The following is a 23,154-nucleotide window of genomic DNA, read 5'->3' on the forward strand; positions in this document are numbered from 1 at the left end:
AAAAAAAAAAACCCATAAGGCGGAACACTGCCTTACCATCTCTAGAGGCAGAACACTGCCTTACCATCTCTAGACCACATTAGCGCCTTAAAAACTATGTGCTTGACAGTTGACACTTACCCTATTTATTTATAATAATGGAGAGAATGCTCTAGAATTATAAGGACCAATAAACCCCTAAAGAACTTAAGGACTTGTTTGGATTCTAACTTTCCTAAAAACCATTATTACAACAAGAACTATATTTAACCAAAATTTCAAATCACATTAACTTTTGATTCTCTACATCGAATTTTCTTAGATTTGGTTTCTAAACCATCATTACGTTGCTGGAAAAATCTTGGTATTCTAACCTTTCTTCAGGTGGTTAGAATCTCCATTGCGTACCCTCCCATATATGGCTATGCATCCCTTTAATTGTCTCTAGAGTTAGAGTTCATATAATAAGGGTATTATAGGTACTTGGTTCTTGAACTTTGGTGGTGACTCAAGTCTAGTGAATCTCCTACCTGATCCAATGGAGTCTCTTGCCTGATCCGATGGCCGTCCCCTCGGCAGGGGCTCTCCCCCTGCCGGAATCCTCCATCCTCCATCCCTACCATCAATCCCTCCCATTCATCGCCTTCTCCTCCTATTGCCTCCCCGCTTGCTGCCCCCTGGAACTCCCATTTCAAACAACCTTTCTCCCCTCCTGCCAATAGCCTCCCACTGCACTTTATCCCTCCAACCAAGCTTGGAGAATCAATTGTTGTTGTCTGCCCCAAGGGTCTTTTGGACTCAGAAGCTTCCCAATGGAACAACTCCCTCGTTGGGCACTTCTTAGGCAAGCGCCCTCCCTTCCACCTTGTCAAGATGTCCCTCTTGAAGCAATGGCGACCAATGGGATTGGTCAATACATTCCTTCTTGACCATGGCTTCTTCATGTTTCGATTCTCTGAGGAGCAGGATAAGATGAGAATTCTAGAAAGGGGTCCATGGTTTATTGGTTGTACCCCAATGTTTCTCAGACCTTGGCACCGCCATATGCTGCTGAACGGAGTCAATTTCTCCACCATCCCCATCTAGGTCTCCCTCCCTGGATTGCCCCTTCACTTTGGTGTTCGGATGGTTTGAGTGCCATTGGTTCGGTTTTGGGAACCTCGGTGTGCTCTGATGCAAGAACAAATAGAAAAGACCGACTTGCCTTCGCACGAATGTGTTGAAGTCGCCGTTGCAGATGCTCTCCCCTCCTCCATCTCCTTCCAGGACGGTGAAGATTTCTCCTTCCAACAATCAGTTCATTATGAATGGAAGCCCCCCCCAATGCCTTGTCTGTAAGGTATTTAGGCATAACAATAGTGCTTGCTTAAAGAAGACTGCCTCTACCCCCTGGATGACTCGATCGTCAGCGGCACCTGCCCCCATGGGCCCATCTACTGACGAGATCACTCCCTGACGTCTGAGAATGGCCGCGGATCTTCTTTTCGGCCACCAGCGAGGGGAAGAGGGAGAAATCGAAGAAGAAAGCCTGCTTCACAGGTGGTTGTTGGCCAGGCACCTTCCATCGCCGGAGATCAACCGAAAATGGCTCGGCGAGGGGAAGAGGGAGAAATCGAAGAAGAAAGCCTACTTCATAGGTGGCTATTGGCCAGGCACCTTCCATCGCCGAAGATCCGCCAGACATGGCTCAGTCCTTACACGCTGGTCACAACAAATTTTCGGCCTTGGAAGAAGTGACCGACAGCTTCATTGATCCACAAGTGCTTGAAGGATTGGCTGATGGTGACATGCGATCTCCCCCTACTAGGTCTGCAGTCTGTGGGTCAGACGATTCCTCCGAAAGCTCCGACGGTAGCTCCTCTTCTACTAACTCCTCTTCGGGTACCTTAGACACTTCTATCGATGATTTCCTTTCCGACTCTGACGAGCCTTGCTCCGAGGCCTCTCCTTCATCAAAGGAGAAGACTTCGATGTTTGCATCCCCAAAAAGGTCTCCTTCACCCCCTTTATCGGAAGCCCTCGACATCTCCCCTCTTGACACTTCGGAGGAAGCTATAGACACCGAATTTTGTCACCCCCCGGCAATGATGACAATATGAAGAATTACATGTTAGACATTTTAGACTTGGAGAATTTTCAAGCTTAAAGTAGAAAATGATCATCTTTCCCCTATAAACTTTCAGAAGAAAATGTTTTCAAAAATTAGAATTTGATGTTATGGATTATTGTCGTTTGTCCCCTCCAGTCGGACATTACACTTTGATGTGAGAACTATGCGAATCGACTCCCGATTCTCTCTTTCATTATCTGATCCGGGTACCTACTTTATGCATATTTTCGTAAAGGTTCGTGGTCGAGACCACAATCGTGTCTCACATCATTGGATAGTAATCGGACTGAGCTTTCTAACGACATATTACACGTCGAATTCTGACTAACAGTTTGAAAGATATGACCCCCGGAAGTTGACTCCAAAGTTCGGTATCAGATTCCATTCCGAGCAACCAAGGAGTGCCACATGGCGCCAAAACCCCTTTGTCCAAAAGCAAGCCTTTTTGGACAAGTCTCTCTAGTTTTTTTAGTCCCACATCGGAAATAAGAGAGAATTGTCTCAAGTCCCAAGGCTATAAGTATAGCCCTTCCTCTTCCAAAAAGAGGAGAAAAATTGAAAATTTGGGAGAGAGGATGGCCCCATCAAGGTTTTGGCTAACTTCTTCCCTCTAAAATCAAATATTCTCCAAGTCTAAAAGTTTAACACATTAATCCTTCCTTGAGTCGGGAGATCTAGTCCGGTTCGGTTTGATTTGGGGCTTGAAGCACAAGGGTTATCTCCCCTTGTTTCTTGATTAAAGCTGGCTTTAAGGTATTTTTCTTCTCCTAATTGCAATTTAGAACTAGTTTATCTAATTTAATAGATTAGGTTCTAATTTATTAATAATTGGTTCATTTAGATTAATTAGGTTTAATTGGTTCATTTAGATTAATTAGGTTTAATTGGTTCATTTAGATTAATTAGGTTCAATTAGTTTCATTTTGGTTTAATATGGTTTATTAGATGTAACCCACTTCAATTAGGTGTATTTAGGTTTAATTGGTTCATTTAAATTAATTAGATTTAATTAGTTTCAATTTGGTTTAATATGGTTCAATTAGATGTAATTAGGTTCATTCAGACTTAATTATTATTTTTTTTGGTTTGTTTTAATTTAAATTGATTTTGAATTTACATTTGGCTTTATGTTTCTACTTAATTGTTAATTGTTTTATCCTTTAGATTTAGGCCCTTGGATTAGGATCCAAGAACCCTAATCCTTTCTCCCTTTTCCTTATCTCTCCTCCCATCTCTTCTTCCTTTCTTTCTTCTTTTCCCTGTAGCAGAAAATCAGCCGCCTCCCTCCTCTTCTTCTCCTTCCCTTCTCCATGGCTTCCACCTCCCATTTCTTCTTCCAAACCTGCAACCCTTTCCTTCTTTTTCTTCTTCTTCTTCTTCTCTTCTTTTCTCTTTTACCATGGCCGAATCCTCTTCACCCCCTTCTCCTTCCTTTCTTTTTCCTTAACCGAACCTGAACCCATCTTCTCCTTCTCTCATTCTTCTTTTTCTCTTCTATTTCCTTGCTTCTGCAACTGCTAACCAGTGAACCTCCTTTCTCTTTCTCTTCTTCTTCTTCTTCTTCTTCTTCTTCTTCTTCTTCTTCTCATCTTCTCCTTCTCTTCTGTTCCTTGCTGCCGAATCCATAGACCTGCAACTACTTATTCTTCTCCTTCTTCTTCTTATTCTTCTTCTTCTTCCATGGCCGACACCAGCCCAGACTTACTCAAAGAGTTCATCTCAAACTCAAACCCAAACCCTTTCCTTTTCTTGGTTTGCTCTCTTCATCTCTGTAAGGAAAATGCTGGTGTTACTCTCTCTGTTGCTTGTATGCTTCTCAGCCTTCACAAGTCCTGCCCTTTCAGCAAAAGAGACATATATTGATGGATTTCTCCAAAATGGAAACTTTGAAGAAGGGCCCAAGCCAACAAACCTGAACAAAACAGTCATCAAGGGGAAACACTCACCACCCAAATGGGTAATCAGGGGCCTTGTTGAGTACATCTCTAGTGGTCCACAACCCGGTGGCATGTATTTCGCTGTTGCTCATGGTGTTCATGCAGTAAGGCTTGGCAATGATGCCTCAATCTCCCAAAACATATCAGTAAAACCGGGCTCCCTTTACTCCCTCACCTTTGGTGCTTCAAGGACTTGTGCACAGGATGAGGTTTTAAGGGTCTCTGTGCCTCCTCTAACTGGGGATCTTCCTCTTCAAACTTTGTACAGTAGCAATGGAGGTGACACCTATGCCTGGGGATTCAGAGCCACCTCTAAGGTTGCTACGGTGATATTCCAAAACCCCGGTATTCAAGAAGATCCTTCTTGTGGACCTCTCTTGGATGTAGTAGCCATTAAAGAGCTTTACCCTCCCATGCCCACAAAATTTAACTTGGTTAAGAATGGCGATTTTGAAGAGGGTCCTCATCTTTTCCATAACTCCACCAATGGTGTTCTCCTTCCCCCCAAGCAGCGAGACCTCGCGTCGCCACTCCCAGGGTGGATAATTGAATCCACAAAAGCTGTGAAATACATAGACGCAAAGCATTTCAATGTTTACTCAGGACAAGCAGCAGTTGAGCTAGTTGCAGGCATGGAAAGCGCAATTACCCAAATCTTGAGAACAGTTCCAGGAAAAATCTACAATGTTACTTTCACAGTTGCAGATGCAAGGAATGGTTGCCATGGATCCATGATGGTTGAAGCTTTTGCAGGGAAAGAGACCCTGAAAGTCCCCTATAAATCCCAAGGGAAAGGTGGGTTCAAGGCTGCTGGTTTCAAGTTCACTGCTGCTGCACCCAGAACAAGACTAACATTCTACAGTTCCTATCCACACAAGGATTGATGACTTTGGAACTCTCTGTGGCCCTGTTTTGGATCGAGTCATGGTTTTATCTGTTAAGAATTAGTTGTTTAACCAGAACAATCATGGGTAATTTAAATCATACCAGTTAGGTTTTGTTTCGGTATACTTTAAAACTTGGCTATGTGTTGGAATTTAAGTTTCAAAATATGGTTATATTTGTCTTTTCAAATGGTCCTTTTGAGAATTTCCTTTTAGTCTTTTGTATCAAAAGTCTTTTTAAATTTCAGCTTCCCTTCTCCATAACTGAAACCATCCCCTACTTCTTCCCACTTACCTTTCTCCATAACCGAAATCTGAATCACTACAGCTCCCATCTTCTTCCCTTTGCCAAAATCCATCTCCAGCCCATCGTCTTCTCTTCTTCTTCCTATTTTATTTTCTTGTTTTTTGTTATTTCTTTAATTTGCTGATTAGATGGTCCATATTTGTAATACCCACAACCTGTTATTTCATTTCTATTTTCTGTGTGGAATCTTTCCCTCATTTCGTTCTTTATTTTTATTTTATCCGTTTTGGTTTGATTTCAAGTCTGTAATGTATCCGGTCCTAAAATTTAGTGTTGGGATTCCCCTAATTTTAAACTTTAAAATCAAATGATTTTATTTTATTTCCCTTTTAATAATCTATGGGACGTAGTTTAGGACGTAGAATAGTATGGGCGTGGTTGGCCCCTCAAACCGGCCCGTAGTATTAGAATGTATTTGGGGAATGGGTTTGTGTTATAATTTCTTATTTTTTAGGGCTTTTCACCCTCTTTCTTTAAATGCAATAAAAAAAATCAAATCTTGTTTAAAATAGTGCAATTAGTATACTTGTATTCCAATTCATCCAACTTTCCCTTCTTTTAGCTTGTTTAGCTTTCTTTAATCATTCCATTTAGCTTCTTTGATTAGCTTAATTACTTAAGCTCATATATCATTTTTCACTAGTGTTTTTCTTTATCGTAATTAGTTGTTTCAATTATTTAATGGGTTCAATTAATATAACATTTAGACTCTAACATAATATAGGTATAGCATAAAATAATCATTAGACATATTTAATTTAGAAGATAATTAGCATTGCATTTATTTAGTTAAAAGATTCTCTTTCTCATTAGCTTAACTAGGGTTTTGAAAAATGTTTAACTCATCTTAGATTAGCTTAAGGTAAACATAATTAGTGCAATTAGGTTTCATAATTAATTTAATTAAACTTTAGGTTTAGTTTAATCCTCCTATACTAGATTAGGTAGATTAGTAAAAATGCATTCATTTAATGTAATTAATCCATTTCATTTTTTATAAACTAATTAGGTCTCATTTAATTTATAAATCTTTTTACCAATTAGATTAAGTAGGATTGCAGTAATTTATTTCACAAATTACCAGGGATTGGGATTAATCATTTTAATTAATTCAATTTGGGATTTCATAAATTCATTAATCATTCATCTAGGTTAGGATCAATTAATTGAGTTAGTTTAATTTAGGGTTTTTTTTTAATTTTTTTTTAATGAGCGTAATCATTTCATTATTTGCATCATAACCTAGCTAGCATAATTTAGACACTTGGTTTAGGGTTTTCACATGTCATGCTTAGATACCTAGTTTAGGATTTTCAGTAACCTAGATTTAGGACTAGTTAGTAGGGTACAAACAAACTTTGGTCAAACAAAAGGAGACCGGCCTTAGGGTCGGGCAGACTGGGTGCCTAGCACTTTCCCAATCTGTCACTTGACACTTGTCCAGAATCTTGGTGCAAACCAGCCTTATCCATCAGAGTCATTAGTCTCTCTCCCTTGATTGGAGGAGACATTTATGGGTCCTAGACCCTTTCTAGGTGGCGACTCCCTGTTACCCATAACGTGTATCCCCCCTTGGCATTTGATGACCAGAGGATACTATCTCATCTCATTAGGGTCGAACCCTAGCGTGCGTGCTCGCGCTACGCGCCATATCGCGATCCCGACGGAGGTCCATGATACCTACAGAAGCATGTGCCCCTACCACTTTTTCTAAGACCAAATCTACCCTTGATGATGGGCCTCTCGTCTCTGGGCCGTTATTTGTGAGAGCGTCCTGCCTGGCTGAGCCCATTTCTGAGACCATCCACTTGAACCCCCCATTTGAAATTCCTAACCCTTCTCCAAACCACATCATGCCTATCCAGCCATCAGCCCAGGCCCAGGCCCAGGCCCAGGCCCAGGCCCAGGCACCTACGGAGCCGGGTTTGGACAATGGTTTGACCCACGTCACTGCTGCCTCTTCTTCTTTGCTCGACAGTCTCTCCTGCCCTACCAATTCCAAGCGTAATCTGCGAAAAGGCAAGCGGAAGAATGCTGCCCCCGACCTTCTGCCGATTCGTTTTGCCCCTGCGTCCTCTCACCCAACTGCTCCTCACTCCTACTAGAGGCAAAGTAGATCTCAGCCTGGCCATGAGTCCCTTGACACCACTCCTCCGGAGCATTTGTTGCCCTCCTCTAAATGTAGCGGTATCAATCGGTTGGGCCAATCCGGTCTCGGTCGAGCTTAATCGGGCTTGAAGACTTTCAAAGGCTGCACTGTGTCCTCCCATTTAACTAATCGGGCTTAACGAGGGCATGGTACACTTTATATTCGGTCAGTCGGCCTCGGGCTATAATCGGGCTTTAGTTAGGCCTTAACTGAGCTGTGAACATGTTTAATGTTAAACAGGCTTTAACCGGTTTTTAAACGGGCCCTCTTTAAAATGTGCTCTTATATTTCAGCCCACTTAATTCTACTCATGCAAGCCCAAAAAAATGACAAGAATTGCAAGCCTAACCATTTCATTTTTTTTTTTTTAGCTACTTCACTTTAACCAAACGAGAAATCAAATATTTGTAAAACCTTTTGACGGTTTGACATATACTAACCGAGTTTTCTTTCTTTACTTTTTACTCTTTAATTTCGGGGGTAAAATAGGCATTCTACACTCATTAAAGGGTCGGGCTAGGTCGGTGCACAATAAGCCAGTCTCGGTCGGTCTTGGTCTGGCACCCGACGGTCCAAGTAGCAAAACTGAGACCAATTGTTTGTAAACAGGCTGGGCTCAAGCCCAACACGTTTAATAAACGGTCCAGGCCGGGTTGGTACATAAACGGTCGGTTCCGATCGGTTTAGTCAGGTCAGTCTTGGATTTGACACCCCTATCTAAATGTGCCTAACGTCCCACGGCATTGTGTGGAATTCCAGGGGCCTCAACTCCCCTTCCAAACATGCTGCGGTTAGGTCGCTCATCAAAGAGCTCAGGTCTCATTTTTGTTGTCTTCTTGAAACTCATGTTAAAGAATCTAACATAAGCAGAATTGTCTCCACCATTGCTCTAGGCTGGCAATTTCTATCCAACCACTTCGACCACCCTAACGGTCGAATTTGCTTTTTATGGGACAGTACAAAATTAAATGTTACCCTCATTTCCTCCTCCACCCAATTCCTTCATTTATCCATTTCTGATATTGCTTGCAGCTCCACCTTTTTCCTCACTCCCATTTATGCCTTTAACAGAGTGGCGGATAAAGACATCCTTTGGAATGGCCTCAGACATATTGCCAGCTAGAATGGTAGCCTTCCCTAAGGAATTTGTGGTGACTTTAACACAATTCGATTCTCCCATGAGAAACAAGGAGGGGGGCCCTGGGACAGTGCAAATGTGGATTCCCTTAATTCGTGCATTGAGGATATAGCTGTTGAAGATCTTAAATAGTCTGGGATAAAATTCTCTTGGAACAACAAAAGATCAGGCGAGGCCCACATTGCTTGCAAGCTAGACAGAGTTCTAGTTAATGAAGCTTGGCTCACTTCTTTCCCCTCCTCCCATGCAACTTTTGAAACCCCTGACATCTCGGACCATAACCCCATCTCCCTCCTAATCCAACCCCACACCTCCTTTGGGCCTAAACCTTTTAAATTTTTTGATATGTGGACCAGCCACCCTGACTATCACTCAATTGTTAGGGAAGGATGGGCTAAGCCTGTTCAAGCTTTCTCTTCTCCTCTTATTTCCGTGGCTAGAAGGTTAAAGAATGTTAAGATTGCCTCAAGGCTTGGAATACTAACTCCTTTGGGAATATTTCATCTCAAGTTAATGATTGCAAGAACAAGCTCTTCTCCATTTAGATTCGGCCGCAGTCCAATCACCTCAATCTTTCTTTGGCAAATGAAGAAAAGACTGAGGCGGCAAACCTCTCTTCCCTCCTTGCTCAAGAAGAGAGCTTCATAAGGCAAAAATCTAGGATTAATTGGTTAGATCTTGGGGATTCAAACATTGCCTACTTCCACAGATTGGTGAAAGCAAGAAATAATCTCAACTCCATCACCAAATTGACTACCTTGGATGGCATTCAGGTGCACAAAGTGGATGAGATAAAGGGTGTTGCAGTTGATTTCTTCAAGAACCAGTTTAGGAAGGCTCCTGCCCCTCCCCCACTTATCCCCGAGGGTCCATTAAACAAGTTCATCCCTAGCAGCTTATCTGGTCCTCTTATGGCCATCTACACTGAGGAAGAGATCACTTCGGCCATCCTCTCCCACAAGGCCAGCAAAGCCCCAGGTCCTAACGGAATTAGCATGGGTTTCTTTTCCACTTCTTGGAATCTCATCAAAGAAGACATGATAAAAGCAGTCAAAAGCTTCCTCAACCCTAGCCAAATAAAGGGGTCAATCACACTTTCCTTTGCCTCATTCCGAAGAAAGGAGCGGATGAGATGAAGGATTTTAGGCCTATTTCTCTATGCAATCTCCTCTACAAATTTGTAGCCAAAATTCTTGCTAATAGAATCAAGCTTGTGGTTGACTCCATTGTTAGCAACAATCAATCGGCCTTCATCCCAGGGAGAAGTATTGGTGATAATATTCTCCTTTATCATGAAATTGTTAAGAGGGTTTGACAGAAAAGCTCATTCCTCGGCTGACCTTATGAAGATAGACATCCACAAGGCTTTTGATTCTCTAAGATGGGATTTCATTGTCATGGTCTTTAACAGCATGGTTTTCCCGCCAATTTTCACTAATTGGATTTATCAATGCATTGCTTCCCCTCAGTTCTTAGTATTGGTGAATGAAAGTCCAACTGGCTACTTCCCTTCTTCAGTGGGCATCAAACAGGGATGCCCCGTCTCTCCATACATCTTCTATCTAGCCATGGAAGCCCTTTCCAAAAGTTTGCAAGTGGCTACCGACATGCATCTCATCTCTCCCATCCCTAAGTGCAAGGCTATGAAGCTCACACACCTTGCTTTTGCTGATGACTTGATGATTTTCTCCAAAGTTGATCCCACTTCCCTTAGCAACATGATGGTTTGTTTGTCTCAGTTTGCTGAAATGTCTGGGCTCCATATCAATCATGCAAAATCTCTCATCTTTTTGGCTGGGGATCTCTAACTCTGCCAAAGCTTCCCTTCTGGAGCAAACTGGTTTCACCATGGGGCACCTTCCAGTGAAGTACCTTGGACTCCCTCTCATCCGTGCCAGGCTCTCTGCCCATCATTGTACTCCTATGCTTGACCTTACTAGGAAGAGCCTCCAGCTCTGGAAAGGAAAGCTTCTATCTTTTACAGGTCACCTTGAGCTCATTAGATCAGTTCTCCAAGCTTCTTACATTTACTGGTCGGGTATTTATGCCTTGCCTGAGTCTATCATTTCCAAATTGGAGTCTATTTTGCCTCTTTCCTTTGGAAAGGAACTGAATGCTCTAGATTTCTTCGTCCTATCAGCTGGGCTGTAGTCTGCCTTCCTAAATCTGAAGGGGGACTTGGGTTGAGAAGGATCAAAGATGTTAACATGGCTGGTATCATCAAATTGGCTTAGAAGATCATTTCTAAGAAGAAGAGTATATGGGTTGAATGGGTTTTCTCAAATCCCCTCAGATCGGATTCTTTTTGGACGGTAAAAATTCCTGTTGATGCCTCTTGGGTGTGGCGTAAAATCATTGCTATCCGGCCTACTATATCTTCAGCTTGCTCTTCTCTGATTGGCAATGAAGCCAATACTTATCTTTGGCTTGACCCTTGGCACCCCAAGGGAATACTTTACCGCACTATAAGCGCTTAAAAAGAATCTATAACTCAGGCCTCTCCAAGTTAGCCCTAGTGTCTGATATTCTATCTTCAGGCAACTGGTCTCCCCCAGAGCATTCTTTGATTCCTCTTGCAAATATTTGGAACTCTTTGCTGGTCATTACAATTTCCCGCCATCATAGCCAGGACACTACTCTATAGATGCCCTCCTCTTCTAAGCACTTCTCCTCCAAGGCTGCTTGGGAGTTAGTCAGGACTCGAGGCCCAGCTTCCCCATGGCATTGGCTCATATGGTTCAAGCACCACATCCCCCACCAGAGTTTCACGGATTGGAGAATGTTTACTAACTCCTTTCCTACGAATCATTTCCTTATGCAGAGAGGCATTCAAGTTGATCCTATGTGTATCCTATGTGGCAATGAGATGGAGACTATAGAGCACCTCTTCTTTGCTTATACCATCTCTTCTTCCATCTGGAAAGGGATCCTTGCCAAATGTTGGCCAGACAATAAGAGAATCCTTCCCTTTCAAAGGGAATGGATTTGGGTGGACATGACTTTTCAGGGAAAATCAATCTGTGATATTGTTGGAAGGCTGGCTTTCTGCGCTACAATAAACCAAATAGAGATGGAAAGAAATCATCAGAAATGGACCTCTAACTCCCCCCCGGTTGAGAAGATTTGGGGCTCCATATTCTTTGATGTCAAAGCAAAAATCTCTCGGAATTCTACCACTTGTGATCCCTCCCCTAGAAATTGTCATATTGTAAACTCCTGGGAGCTCCCTAGCTCCATCATCAGGATTAGTAATCCCTTATGAGTTAGTCCTTTTTTCTTCCCCCTCCCCTTCCTAGGGGTTGTTCGCTTGGTAATGAATTATTTATTCGCCCAAAAAAAAAAGGTACTTGGTACAATAGGCTTTTTTTTTTTTTAATACCTCCGTAGGTTTTCTTATGTTAGTGTGGGGGGAATTGATATAATCTTAGATGTTATCTCAAGTTAGCAAATATAGGGGAGAGCATCCGACCCCATTAAGTTGGGATAAGGCTTTGTTGTTGAAGTTGCTGTAAATATAGCGAGATAAATAGATTCTCTCCCCCAAGAGTTCCTTACGTATCTTACATACTTTGAGCTTGGTATTAGAGATGGTTGGAGAGTCGACCAGCATCTTATCTCTTCATTGTTAAGTTCGATAACAACAACTACCTAGACTCTATCTGTGAAAGTATCCTTGAGAAGTCGTGGGCACTTGGGTTATATCACCAGTATCATCTATGCTCCTCAATCTAGTGATCCAGCATATGAGAAATGGGAGATGAAGAACTCACTTGCATGACCTTGTTAATTTTTTCTATAAAATCTGAGATTGGTAGAAGGTTTATGCGGAAGGAAACAGCCAAGGATATTTGAGATAGTATTGCTAAGACTTTTGACTGAGTGGGTGACTCGGACAAGGTCTATGAACTCCTCCATAATATTATCACCATAAAGTAAGAAGATAAGACTATCTCTGAGTACAATAATAGCTTTGATGCTTTCTGTGAAGAGTATGACCATTATAATCTCAAGCTGTCCAATCCCGAGGATAAGGCAAAGGTTCATAGAAAATTTGAGGAGCATGTTTTGACTTTTGATTCACTTTGGTGGGCTGAACTCAGAATATGAACCTACCTGGGGGCAACGTCTTCTTCATCTTTAGATTCTCCGAGGAAGAGGACAAGTTTTGAAATCTTAAACGAGGTCCCCGGTATATTAGCCGAAAACCCATCATTCTTCGCCAATGGGATCGTAAACTTCAGCTCCAATGTGTCGACCTAAGCACCATCCCTCTTTAGATCTCCCTTCCTGGCCTCCCTCTCCACTATTGGTGCGAAGACAGTTTGAGCATCGTAGGATCAGTCCTGGGGAATCCTCTTTTCTCGGATTGCAGAACTAAGCACATAAAGCATCTTGTCTTTGCTTGCATCTGTGTTGAGGTCTCCACCAATGACCCTCCTTCAACCTCCATCCGGTGGTCGACAATGTTGGTCTTTCTTTCTAACAGGAAGTTTGCTTTGAATAGCTGTCCCCTGCCACTGTGTGACTTGCAAAGTTCTTTACCATCCAATTGAGTCTTGCACCCTGCCCTTGCTCCCATGCCACCTACCTCTGGACAACATCCTCCTCAGCCGTGCACCCTACCTCTTCCCTTTCTCTCTCCCAAACCTCCCCTTCTCACCTCCATCACTCCCCTAAGCAGATACTGGCAAAAATCTTACCGGTATGGAAAGGACTGTCGTCGTGTCCCATCTAGCTCCTTTTGAGGTTACTCCAAAGCTCCCTCCATCATTTGGAGACTACTAGAAAAAAATCGAGTCTCCGTCCTACAGTCTATCGATGACTCAGCTCCCACTCAGCCTAAGGACCAACTACCTTTGACCCTCCACCATTGCTACTAACCCCCCAGCTGCTGGTCTTCTCCCTGATACTCCCATTGTAGCGTCAGATAACCATCCTGTCCACCTTTCCACTGCTGGCTCTCGCACTTTCGCTCGTTCTGTAGAAACCCTCTTCACCCCCTTCTTTCCTTCTTCGGTTACCAACACCCTTCCCCTGCCATTATCCCTCCCCCCCCCCCTCTTCCTTCCTTCCCATTATAGGGTAGGCACCCCCTTGCCACAACCCAGCCCTTTCTAGCTATGAGGCCCATCTTCCCATTTTTATCATTAGGCCCATCACTTCAGCCCACATTCCTCCCCTCAATCCAACCCAGCCCTCTCTTCCAACTCTGGGCCCTGGGTTACTACCCACCAATTATCCTTCATCACTAAGCAACTGACCATCAGTCCACCATCAGACTATCAACCATGCCAATCCCTCCCACTAGGTTTAAATCTCCCTCAACTCGACCCATTGAACCGACCCAATCATAATTCATAAGCCAACAGTCCTCATCCTCATCTTTTTTCCTCTCCTTTGCCCCTTTGTTGGCCTATAACAGCCTCCCCTTCCTCCTCTCCAGGCCTTATCATACCCCCCCTCCCTACGCGCAAACTTCAAGACAGCCCCCTCGACCACCCTCCCCAAGCCCCTCACCCGACACCCCATCCTTTCCCTGTCAACCTCAGCAAAGCATTCTGCCACATCCTTTCTCCTCCGCCACCCTCTCCCCCTTGATTTAGAACAACAGTAGCAGATCAGTGACAATTGAGTACTCATTGCACTTTGATAAGCAGTCAATTATTTCAGAATAGAAGCCTATATGAAATTTAAAAAAAAAAAAGGGATATTTCAGCTTTGAAAAAGATGTTTACATAGGAATTGAGTGATCCCATCTATCCAAAATTTATGTTACGGTTAACAGCTAAAGATTATTGAAAAAGAATGTGCCCAACTACTTAACTGAAACTGCTCTCTATCAAGAAAAACTTGAATATCTCAATTGTGCACACTGCAACATATAAGGGATAAGTATGAGTGAGGTACCTTAATGGTAGCAACATCAGCTGCAGATGGTTTTAAATCCAAAGCAAGTCCAAAATGAAGCATGGCTCTGTCATGCATGTTAAGCCGCTTATAGATCTTACCCATCAATGCATAGACACTGCTTTCACGAGGAGCATATTCTTTAAGCTCCTCTAGAACCTTCAAAGCTTCATCTAACTTTTCAAGACTATAAAGAATGCTGGCTTTCTGATACATGGGAAGTGGATTCTTCCCATCAGCTAAAATGGCTTTCTCCATCATCCTCAACGCTTCCTCACTTCTCTGTAAGGTGAAAGAAACACAAATGCTAAATAGAACAAGTACTGAAGAGTGCACCATAGCAAAAATTAAGCACTTTCTGTGTTTTTCAGGAGAAGAATGCAACTTTGTTGGAACGTTATGGTTAATAGAGCATAAGGACGAACCTTTAAAGCATGTGAAGCAGTCCCTAGATAACACATAATAACAGATGAGCGTGGATTGATTTGGAAAGCCTTTCGAAAGTGATGCTCAGCAAACTCAAACTTCTCCTGGCGAAGATATACCATCCCGAGACCATACCACGAATTATAGTGTCTTGCATCTATTCTGAGGGCACTCTGATAGCTCTTTATTCCATTCTCAAAATCCTCCAAGGCTACATACCTGTCAATGGACAGAATATAGCACTTAAGGACATAAAGCCAAAAGATCCAAAAGACAATAACATGGAGTCACCAGCAAAAGTTCTCTGGACCAAGCACAACTCAGATTTTTAATTGAAACTTCGAAACTGTAAAGAAGAAGGTGTGTCCCTTACTCATGGCCACATAGGGTATGAGCATATGCAAATTTTGAGTTGAGATTAACAGCACGCTGAAAATTCTTCAGAGCAGTTTCATGATCTTTCTGCAAGCTGTAGCAGTTTCCTATAGCAAACCTGCATGCCAATTGCATCCGAGAAGATGGGATGGAGGGAAGTGAATAATGCTTCCATGGCTTAAAATATAGTACAAAATGAAGATGTTTCCTTCAGAATTTTATAAACTATTTAAAAGGCCATCAAAATTCTCCACTAGCATCATAGACTCAAATACCAGTGAGGAAAACATGGCAGTAATCTTTTTTAAAGGAATCCAAACCAGATGACTTATTACAGTGAGATTTAAAAAGAAAAATTCATGTTTGCACAAAGGTCCAAGGACAATAATCAGTAGTAATAGGGTAGTAAACTGGTAACTGGCCCGCTAATAGCTGATGTATAAGGCCAGAGCATACTTGAGCTCTTTAAAAACAAATGGAGAAACACAACAGCTATTATTCGTTCATAGGTTTGGAATGCAAAACTAACAGAAGAAGAAAAGTAAGAAGTTAAAAAACAACTCTTTTTCCCATCAAAGAGGGAAAAAGAAAGAAGAGAAGTAAGAAGTTCCACCTCGTAAAAACACAAGGCCACAGAGTGTAGGAATTTGAAAGTGAAGTACAAAAAAGCTAGTCAACAATTAATTGTGCGGAATTAAACAGTATACAATTGATTTTACTTGGAATAACATACCAAGATTGAGGAGCTAAACGATCAATTGAAATCAGCTCTTGAGCCAGGTAGCTTAGCTTCATATCTTCCTTCAAATGCTGTAAAAGAGGAATACTGGCATTCAGTAAAACAAACAGGTATATTTAAATCAAGGTCAAATGGACCGGAATCATCAAATATGACAAGTGCAGTATTAATTATTTTAGAAGGCATGCTCAGGGTATAAGTATCTAAAGTAATAGACCTAACTAATATACATCACCTCAACATGACAATCAGTGCTCCTATACTATAAATTGCACAAAAGAAATGTATGAGGACTAGGTAGATAACAACTAGGTGTATTGGCATCCTGAGGCAACTCACTAAGGCACCAAGTGATGACTAGGTTTCACCTACACAAGCAAAATAAAACGATATTTGATGCATGCACTGCCATTAGTGCTAAATTGTGAAATGAATGGGCTCCAAGAGAACTGTGGCATCTGCAGAATTTAATTAGGAGATAACGGTCTCTAGCTCCTCATTAAAAACCTTGTTTATCTGTGAATCCAAGATCAAGCGACTCGATATCTGATGCACTCATTAAAGCCAGCATCTAAAAAGAGCAAGCATATAAACGTCAGTAACCTGTCAAGGCATAATCATTTCTTTTCACCTTGGGTTCCCAAAGGGATGTCTGATGAGCTTCTCCTAGTTTGTTTCTATGTCATTTGTGTTATGGTGATGGATGACAAATAGGTCAGGATCTGGATTAGCCACTCGTCAAATTTCAGAGCCAAACTTAATCTTCTACAACCCCTGTATTGGCATCCCTCCTTGAATTTCAACAGTGCAACTGATTTCTAGGATGTTGACTTTTTCAATCTTCTGAATTTCTATTTCTTTTCATGGTGAAATACAACAAAATCAGCCTTATTCCAACTTAATGGGGTCGGCCACATGGATCTGTGCAAGGACAAAAAGGGCAAAGTAATAGTGAAGGAAAGTAACACAATAACAGAAAATAAGTGAAATCTCAGCTAAATGGGTTTCACTATATGGATCCTTGCCCTCCAATCGGCTCTAGTAGAGGTCATACTTGGGACAAAGCCTAAACTATGCATGCCTTTCCTCACTAGTTCTCCTATGGTCATTATAGGTCTGCCCCTTGCATGGTGAAATACATTAATCTGAATTTTGGCAAATGACCAGAGCTTTATATGGACAATAGATCCACAAAATTCAAGTTCCAGCTGGAGTCCTACATGGCCATGGAGAGATCCTGCTCTCCCCCAGCCACACCCCCCCCCCCACAGAAAAAAAAAAGGGAAACAACCTTCTTTGTAACTGGACATTTAGGAAAGCTTGACTTAACGAGATCCAGTAATAACACTTATATCAATAAAAATAAGATGAAGATGATTGTGATGGAAATCATGTCTTTAACCAGAATTTTTTTAGCTCCACCCTAGGTTTTCAAGAGTAGGAACATACCTGACAATGCAGTAGGATACCCAACTGAATGTGAAAATATCATGCAGTACTAAATACAGCTATCAGTACTAAAGCATATCAATACATGCATGGCCAAGCAATGTTTAATTAGCTTATGGGTCAGCAAAACCATCCAAAAGAGTATAATAACAAACTCAGAGTGGAGAAAGAAACTCACATAAAGAACAGTAGAGTATATATCCATTCCTTCTAGACTATAAGGTGATGCTCGGCGAGCAAGAGTAAAGGCTTGATCAGCTTCTAGATAATCCACCAGCTCAAAATACGCTTTTCCAACCTGCATTGAACATTAACTAGTATTGTAGAGCCCAATATTTAAGTATACAGTAAAATTGGTACACGTTTAAATCAAATAACCATATGAGGATGCAGATGTAATAAAATGTGAAATTAATCCACTTTTTGTAGCCTTTCTTTCAGAGAAAGGGGGGGGAAAAAAAGAAAAAAAGGAACTCTGATTGAAGATAGTAACGAGTAAATTTCAACCTGACTTTCCATCAGAAGAAACTAATGTCTTTTATTCACCAGATCATAATTCAGCAATAAGTATAGAAGTTTTGGGTTAAAGCCAAATTGTGAAGAAAATCGCAATTCTAGCTTCCTTCTTTGGGACTTCCTAGTAGGAAAAACATCTTTTAGGATTCAAAACCATCTGATTATCATAAGAGAAACTGCTCTGGATCCCCAGAAGGGGGTATTTCCATGTCTGAAGTAAGGGATAGCCCGAAAAAAAAGAAAATGATTAAAAAAATAACATATCAAAAATTAGGCATTGAAATGCATAGGTCTGACATGGGATGAGGGTCTGTCTTGCTTAGTGGTTCCATTCAGTCATGATTTAGACAGTCATCTAATAATCACAACAGAACATAATGCTCATTTTTTTCCCTGTGTGCGTGATGGAAGGGAGAAGAGAATATGCAAAACCAAAATTACCTGGGAAAGTACCCATCCTGTATTATACTGCTTGTGAGAAAGGTTCAAAAAAACATCCAAAGCATCCTGTTCCCAAAATAGAAAGTGCTCCCAAAAATCAGGTCCAGATGTGTTTATATCTGTTCACTCATTTGTTTTCATGAGTCACACTGAAATACCTGGCACCTATACATACAGGAAAGCCTGTAGCCTTCTCCAAGAGTCCTCAGGAGGGCAAGTAGCTCTGAGACACCACTTGCAACTGACAAACCATTTGTGATAGCCCCACCCATCAACATGCTTTTTTGCTCCCGTTCAAGAGATCTATCGTCCACCAAGGGAAATGCACTAGAAGATGTTGTTGCTGTATTATCCGAGCGAGCATCAGAAAAAGCCTCTGATCGTCTACCTGCAAAAAGGTTGGCATGAGATACTACTATTATTCAATGCGTAACAATAAGTGGAACAGAGGCAAAAAATAAAACATTCATTTGTGACAATAGCTAAACTACATTATTTGCAATCACAGGCTTGACCTCAGCCGGCTGCAGTGAGAACATAGCAGACTGCATAGGCTTCCACCTAACCAAAAACCACCCATGCCTAAGACCAAAATGCCAATCCTATCCAAGACAAATTAAAACCAAACTCAGTTTCAGTTTTTGGCCTAGTAAAATGATGCTAAGTGGTAAAATTTGCAAATTTTACCCAAAATTTTAGTGAAACATAAATATTGTCCAAGCCTCGGCCAAAATCCTGGAACTAAATGAAATTCAAAAAATGCCTTCAAATTTGAAACTAGGGGCCTACAAATGAAACATTAAATATTGATCCTAAATGAGAAGTTCAAAAGTAGAACTAATGAGCAGCATATAAAATGAGTGTTCCCTATCCTTGATTTGAAGTCAATAATATTTCTAGATTCCCCACTATATAATACCAAGTATTGTCAATAAATATCCAGTCAGTCCACAAGAAAAAAGTATGAGGAACTCCAGGATAACACATTCATAGTTTTCAAGGCATTGCCTTGCTTCCAGTGCCCCTCCAATGTCTCAGATCGCCTAGAAGCCGTAATAACTATGACCCCATTAATGGATGAATTGCATCTAACAGGCTCTAGATGACAAACCATGCTGTAACAGTAAAATAAATTATGCCAATGCTGAATTGCAACAATTAGACATTCTAACATAGCTACTCTCTTCTTGCCTGTGTCAGTAAATCATGACTTTTCATGCATTTCTGCACATTGAATGCTTACGCGCGCGTGCGTGCCGGGGGGTGGGTGGGGGGGGGCCGGGAATATTCTGAGAGTTATTTGCAGTACTTTTCCCTGGTCATGCCCTCAAGATGCATAGCATGTAGTGGTAGGTTAATAAAAGGTAAAATGCATGGGAAGTAATGTTCTTAATACATTCCAAGGGCATCATCAGGGAAAAGTTTCATCATTAGAGACAAGTTCCAATTCGATATGTAGCTCCAACCATCACTCCTTACTAGTTACTGACAATAAGCCAAAATATAATTAGTTAACAGCTAAAAATGGATAATATCTGGATGCCAGAAATTTATTTTGCTTCCCACCCCCCCCCCTTTAATCCTGTTCACTACTGCAGAGTAAATGAATTCAAAGAATATCTACTGAAACAAACCTTAAGAACATAATAAGATGAGGCGCAGGGACGTTAAGTTGGTATGCCTTAAATACTCAGAAATTGTTGTCCCATTCATTTAAATATAAAACACATTAGGCATGATTGGGTATTAGAAAAGATAGTGTGCTTCTGAATTGGGGACAGAAAATTACAGGAAATTCTATTAACCTTCATCAAAACTTTCATTAGACCAGGATTGTCCCTTCCGAACAGTCACAGAACGAAGACTTGCAGAACTCAATTTCGATGATGATGATGAAATTCCTCCAACATATTTCGAGGAGGAATGATTGGGTCCATTTGCTCCAGCCTGCATGATGTTAGAGTTTGAGGTGGCTGCCGTTTCTCCAGAAAGCCTTGTACTTCGTCTAAGCCCAGATTCAGAAAACAACCTCCCTGAAACCTGCTCAACCCCATCAACGCAGAAAGATTTCAGAAACATATAGGCCTCTAAATTAATGTAATACTGACATAATGCCCCAAGATGCTGTACTCTTTGATAATTATAATAACCCACTGGGGCATGATTATAATGACATATGATCAAGGATGATACATAGGTCCAGAGGACCAGAGAAACAAAGGATGAACAAATACATGAAATTGTCCAAAAAAATGCCATGACTGAAAATACAAGGAACATAAGCATGCACCTGAGAGCAACGAACACGAGCAGAGGATGGATGGGAATTCTGCACCCAAGTCCAACCAACAGATAATAAGACGAGGACATAACCAAGTTACCGAATTGATGGTTAGGTGAAAGCAGAAGACAAATAGCTTAAGGGTAAATAAGACCAAGGGGAAACAGAAAATACAGGAGATACAAATTTACAAAGAAATCCACTCACTAGAAGGAAGATGTGGAAAAAAAAAAGACAAGTAGATAACCAAGGACTGGAAGGAACCCAAGGGTATGAACAGACGAACTTATAGATTCTAAAAAGTATTATATGTGAGACTCAAGGTTTTAGTTTTGTACTAAATTTCAGCACCCTTGGAAGTACACAAAAGTCGTGGAAGTTTATTGAATACTGTAGAAACAAGGTAAAAATGGCAGAAATTATGCAACAAAGAGAAGACCATATAAAACATATTTCCAAGAAAACTTTTAACTCGTTAAACCATAACACAAAAAATCACCCAGGAAAAGAAACAACATCTAAAGCAAGGGTATAAGACATTAACAGCAGAATCTGTCCAGTTAAAATTTTCTAACATTCAAGGTTTTCAATTTTCAATACTTTCGCTAACAAATAGTTATATAACTTCATAACAAGAATAGTTCCAGTTTGACATATTTGTTACAGCCAAATTGAAATTCTCAGCGTCAACTAATTTTTTGCAGAAGTAAATAGAAATTTCTGAGACCTAAGGAGATGTTAACAAACTTATAATAAATAAAGTAAGATGCTGAAAGAACACGTCATTTATTGTGGAAATAGGCATGTCATATGAGAAGACTCTACTAAAATCACACCGAGGAATGCCACCAATTGGCATGTCGTAGTGATCACTCGGTGTTTTATCGCCAGTCCAATGTAGGGAGAATATTTCATATCGTATATGTAGATGATATTGTGATCACCGAAGATGACTTTGAAGGAATCAAGAGTTTGAAGACACACTTACAGAAAAAGTTTCAAACTAAGGATCTAGGAAGATTAAAATATTTTCCGGACGTTGAAGTACCTTACTCAAGGAAAGGTATTTCACTTTCACAATAAAAGTACAATATGGATCTGCCTACAGAGAAAGGGATGCTAGGATCCAAACCTCACGCTACTCCCATGGATCCCAACATAAAGCATACAACTAATAGTATTTCTGGTCAATGTGCTGTGTCAGTTTATGTCATCTCCTCGGACGTCTCATTGGGATGTCGTTATTCGTATTCTAAGGTATCTCAAGAAGGCTCCATGTCTGGTCTACTGTATTCTGATCATGGGCATAGACATATTGACGGTTTTCAGATGCCAAATGGGCTGGATCACCTATTGATTGACAGTCAACGACCGGTTATTGCACTTTTGTTGGAGGGAATCTTATGTCATGGAAAAGCAAGAAACATACCATTGTGGCTAGATCTAGTGCAGAGTTAGAATATCGAGCCATGGCGAATATGACATGTAAGTTGATGTGGGTAAAGCAGTTGCTAGCTGAACTTGAGTTTGAAGTTATGTCCCCCATGCAGTTGTGGTGTGATAACTAAGCTGCCACTCATATTCCATCAAATCCAGTGTTTCATGAAAGAACAGAACACATTGAGGTAAATTTCCATTTTGTTCGAGAAAATCTGCAACAAGGATTTATCTCTACGAGCCACGTTTGAACAGGAGCATAACCTGCAGATGTGTTTACCAAGTCTCAGGGGAGGGGAGTGGGAGGATTGATTGTATTTGTAAGAAGGTGGAGATGATTGATATCTATGCTCCAGCTTGAGGGGAGTGTTGGAATTATCGATGGAGGGGGGCAAGATTCGGTGATTAGGCACTAATCATGACTTCCCCTTGTTTCCTCTCTTTTATTTATGTGTTTTCCCCTTTATGCCCTTGTTAGGTTATGCACTATATATTGAATAGGGAATAGGGAGTCAAAACCTCACGACTGTGATTCCCAGAGTTACAGCAGCCTCTCTTTCTCTTCTTCCTCCCTACTCTGTCCTGTTTTTTTCTCTTCTTTATTGTTTACAACTCCCAAGTGAGATATAAGGATTTCACTGAAATAGTAGATTTGAAGCAAGTATGGTGGAATTAAAGCACTAAACCAAACTTTTTGTGATAAAAAAGCTTATAGCATGTTATGTAAAATACTGAAATACTTATTTCCTTTTCCATTACAGTTTTCACCATTTCGGAGATTTTAGTACTTTCCAATCCTTTTTATAACCTTGTATTTTCAATCATATTTAATTAGTCTCACTCTGGAGCAGCTGGGAATGGTATTGGTGAAGCCCAGTCCACTCCATCCCAAGGTCTAAATCCTTGAAACAGGGCATTATTGTCCTAAACAATAAAAAGAAATAACAATAAAGATTTTAAACAGAAGAATGTGAGGGAGAATAATATTTGGTAACTTGGGAAATTCATCCTGACTTGATTTTCTCCCGATGATTAGACCTGATTTAACCCTATTCAACACACACAAAATGAGAGAGAGG

The 23,154-nt window shown here is 41.0% G+C and overlaps 1 protein-coding gene and 1 pseudogene across 2 annotated transcripts in view; one reads left to right on the top strand and one right to left on the bottom strand.

Moving 5' to 3' along the window:
• The window catches only part of LOC122075372 (cell division cycle protein 27 homolog B-like), a 69,544-nt gene that overhangs the window by 5,833 nt on the left and 40,557 nt on the right, over positions 1-23,154 (bottom strand). Inside the window, exons 8-16 of one of the 2 annotated variants that reach the window (XM_042640358.1) lie at positions 20,648-20,686; positions 20,163-20,397; positions 18,516-18,745; positions 18,358-18,423; positions 17,579-17,698; positions 15,946-16,022; positions 15,211-15,330; positions 14,837-15,056; positions 14,412-14,693 (exon numbers count right to left, since the gene is read on the bottom strand). In XM_042640358.1, coding sequence (XP_042496292.1) covers positions 14,412-14,693; positions 14,837-15,056; positions 15,211-15,330; positions 15,946-16,022; positions 17,579-17,698; positions 18,358-18,423; positions 18,516-18,745; positions 20,163-20,397; positions 20,648-20,686 — 1,389 coding nt within the window. The remainder of the gene's footprint in view (positions 1-14,411; positions 14,694-14,836; positions 15,057-15,210; positions 15,331-15,945; positions 16,023-17,578; positions 17,699-18,357; positions 18,424-18,515; positions 18,746-20,162; positions 20,398-20,647; positions 20,687-23,154) is intronic. The other variant, XM_042640359.1, reaches the window with a different exon arrangement.
• LOC122075373 lies at positions 3,684-5,100 on the top strand (annotated as a pseudogene).

Source organism: Macadamia integrifolia, chromosome 4 (genome assembly GCF_013358625.1).
Source record: "Macadamia integrifolia cultivar HAES 741 chromosome 4, SCU_Mint_v3, whole genome shotgun sequence".
Taxonomy (NCBI): Eukaryota; Viridiplantae; Streptophyta; class Magnoliopsida; order Proteales; family Proteaceae; genus Macadamia; species Macadamia integrifolia.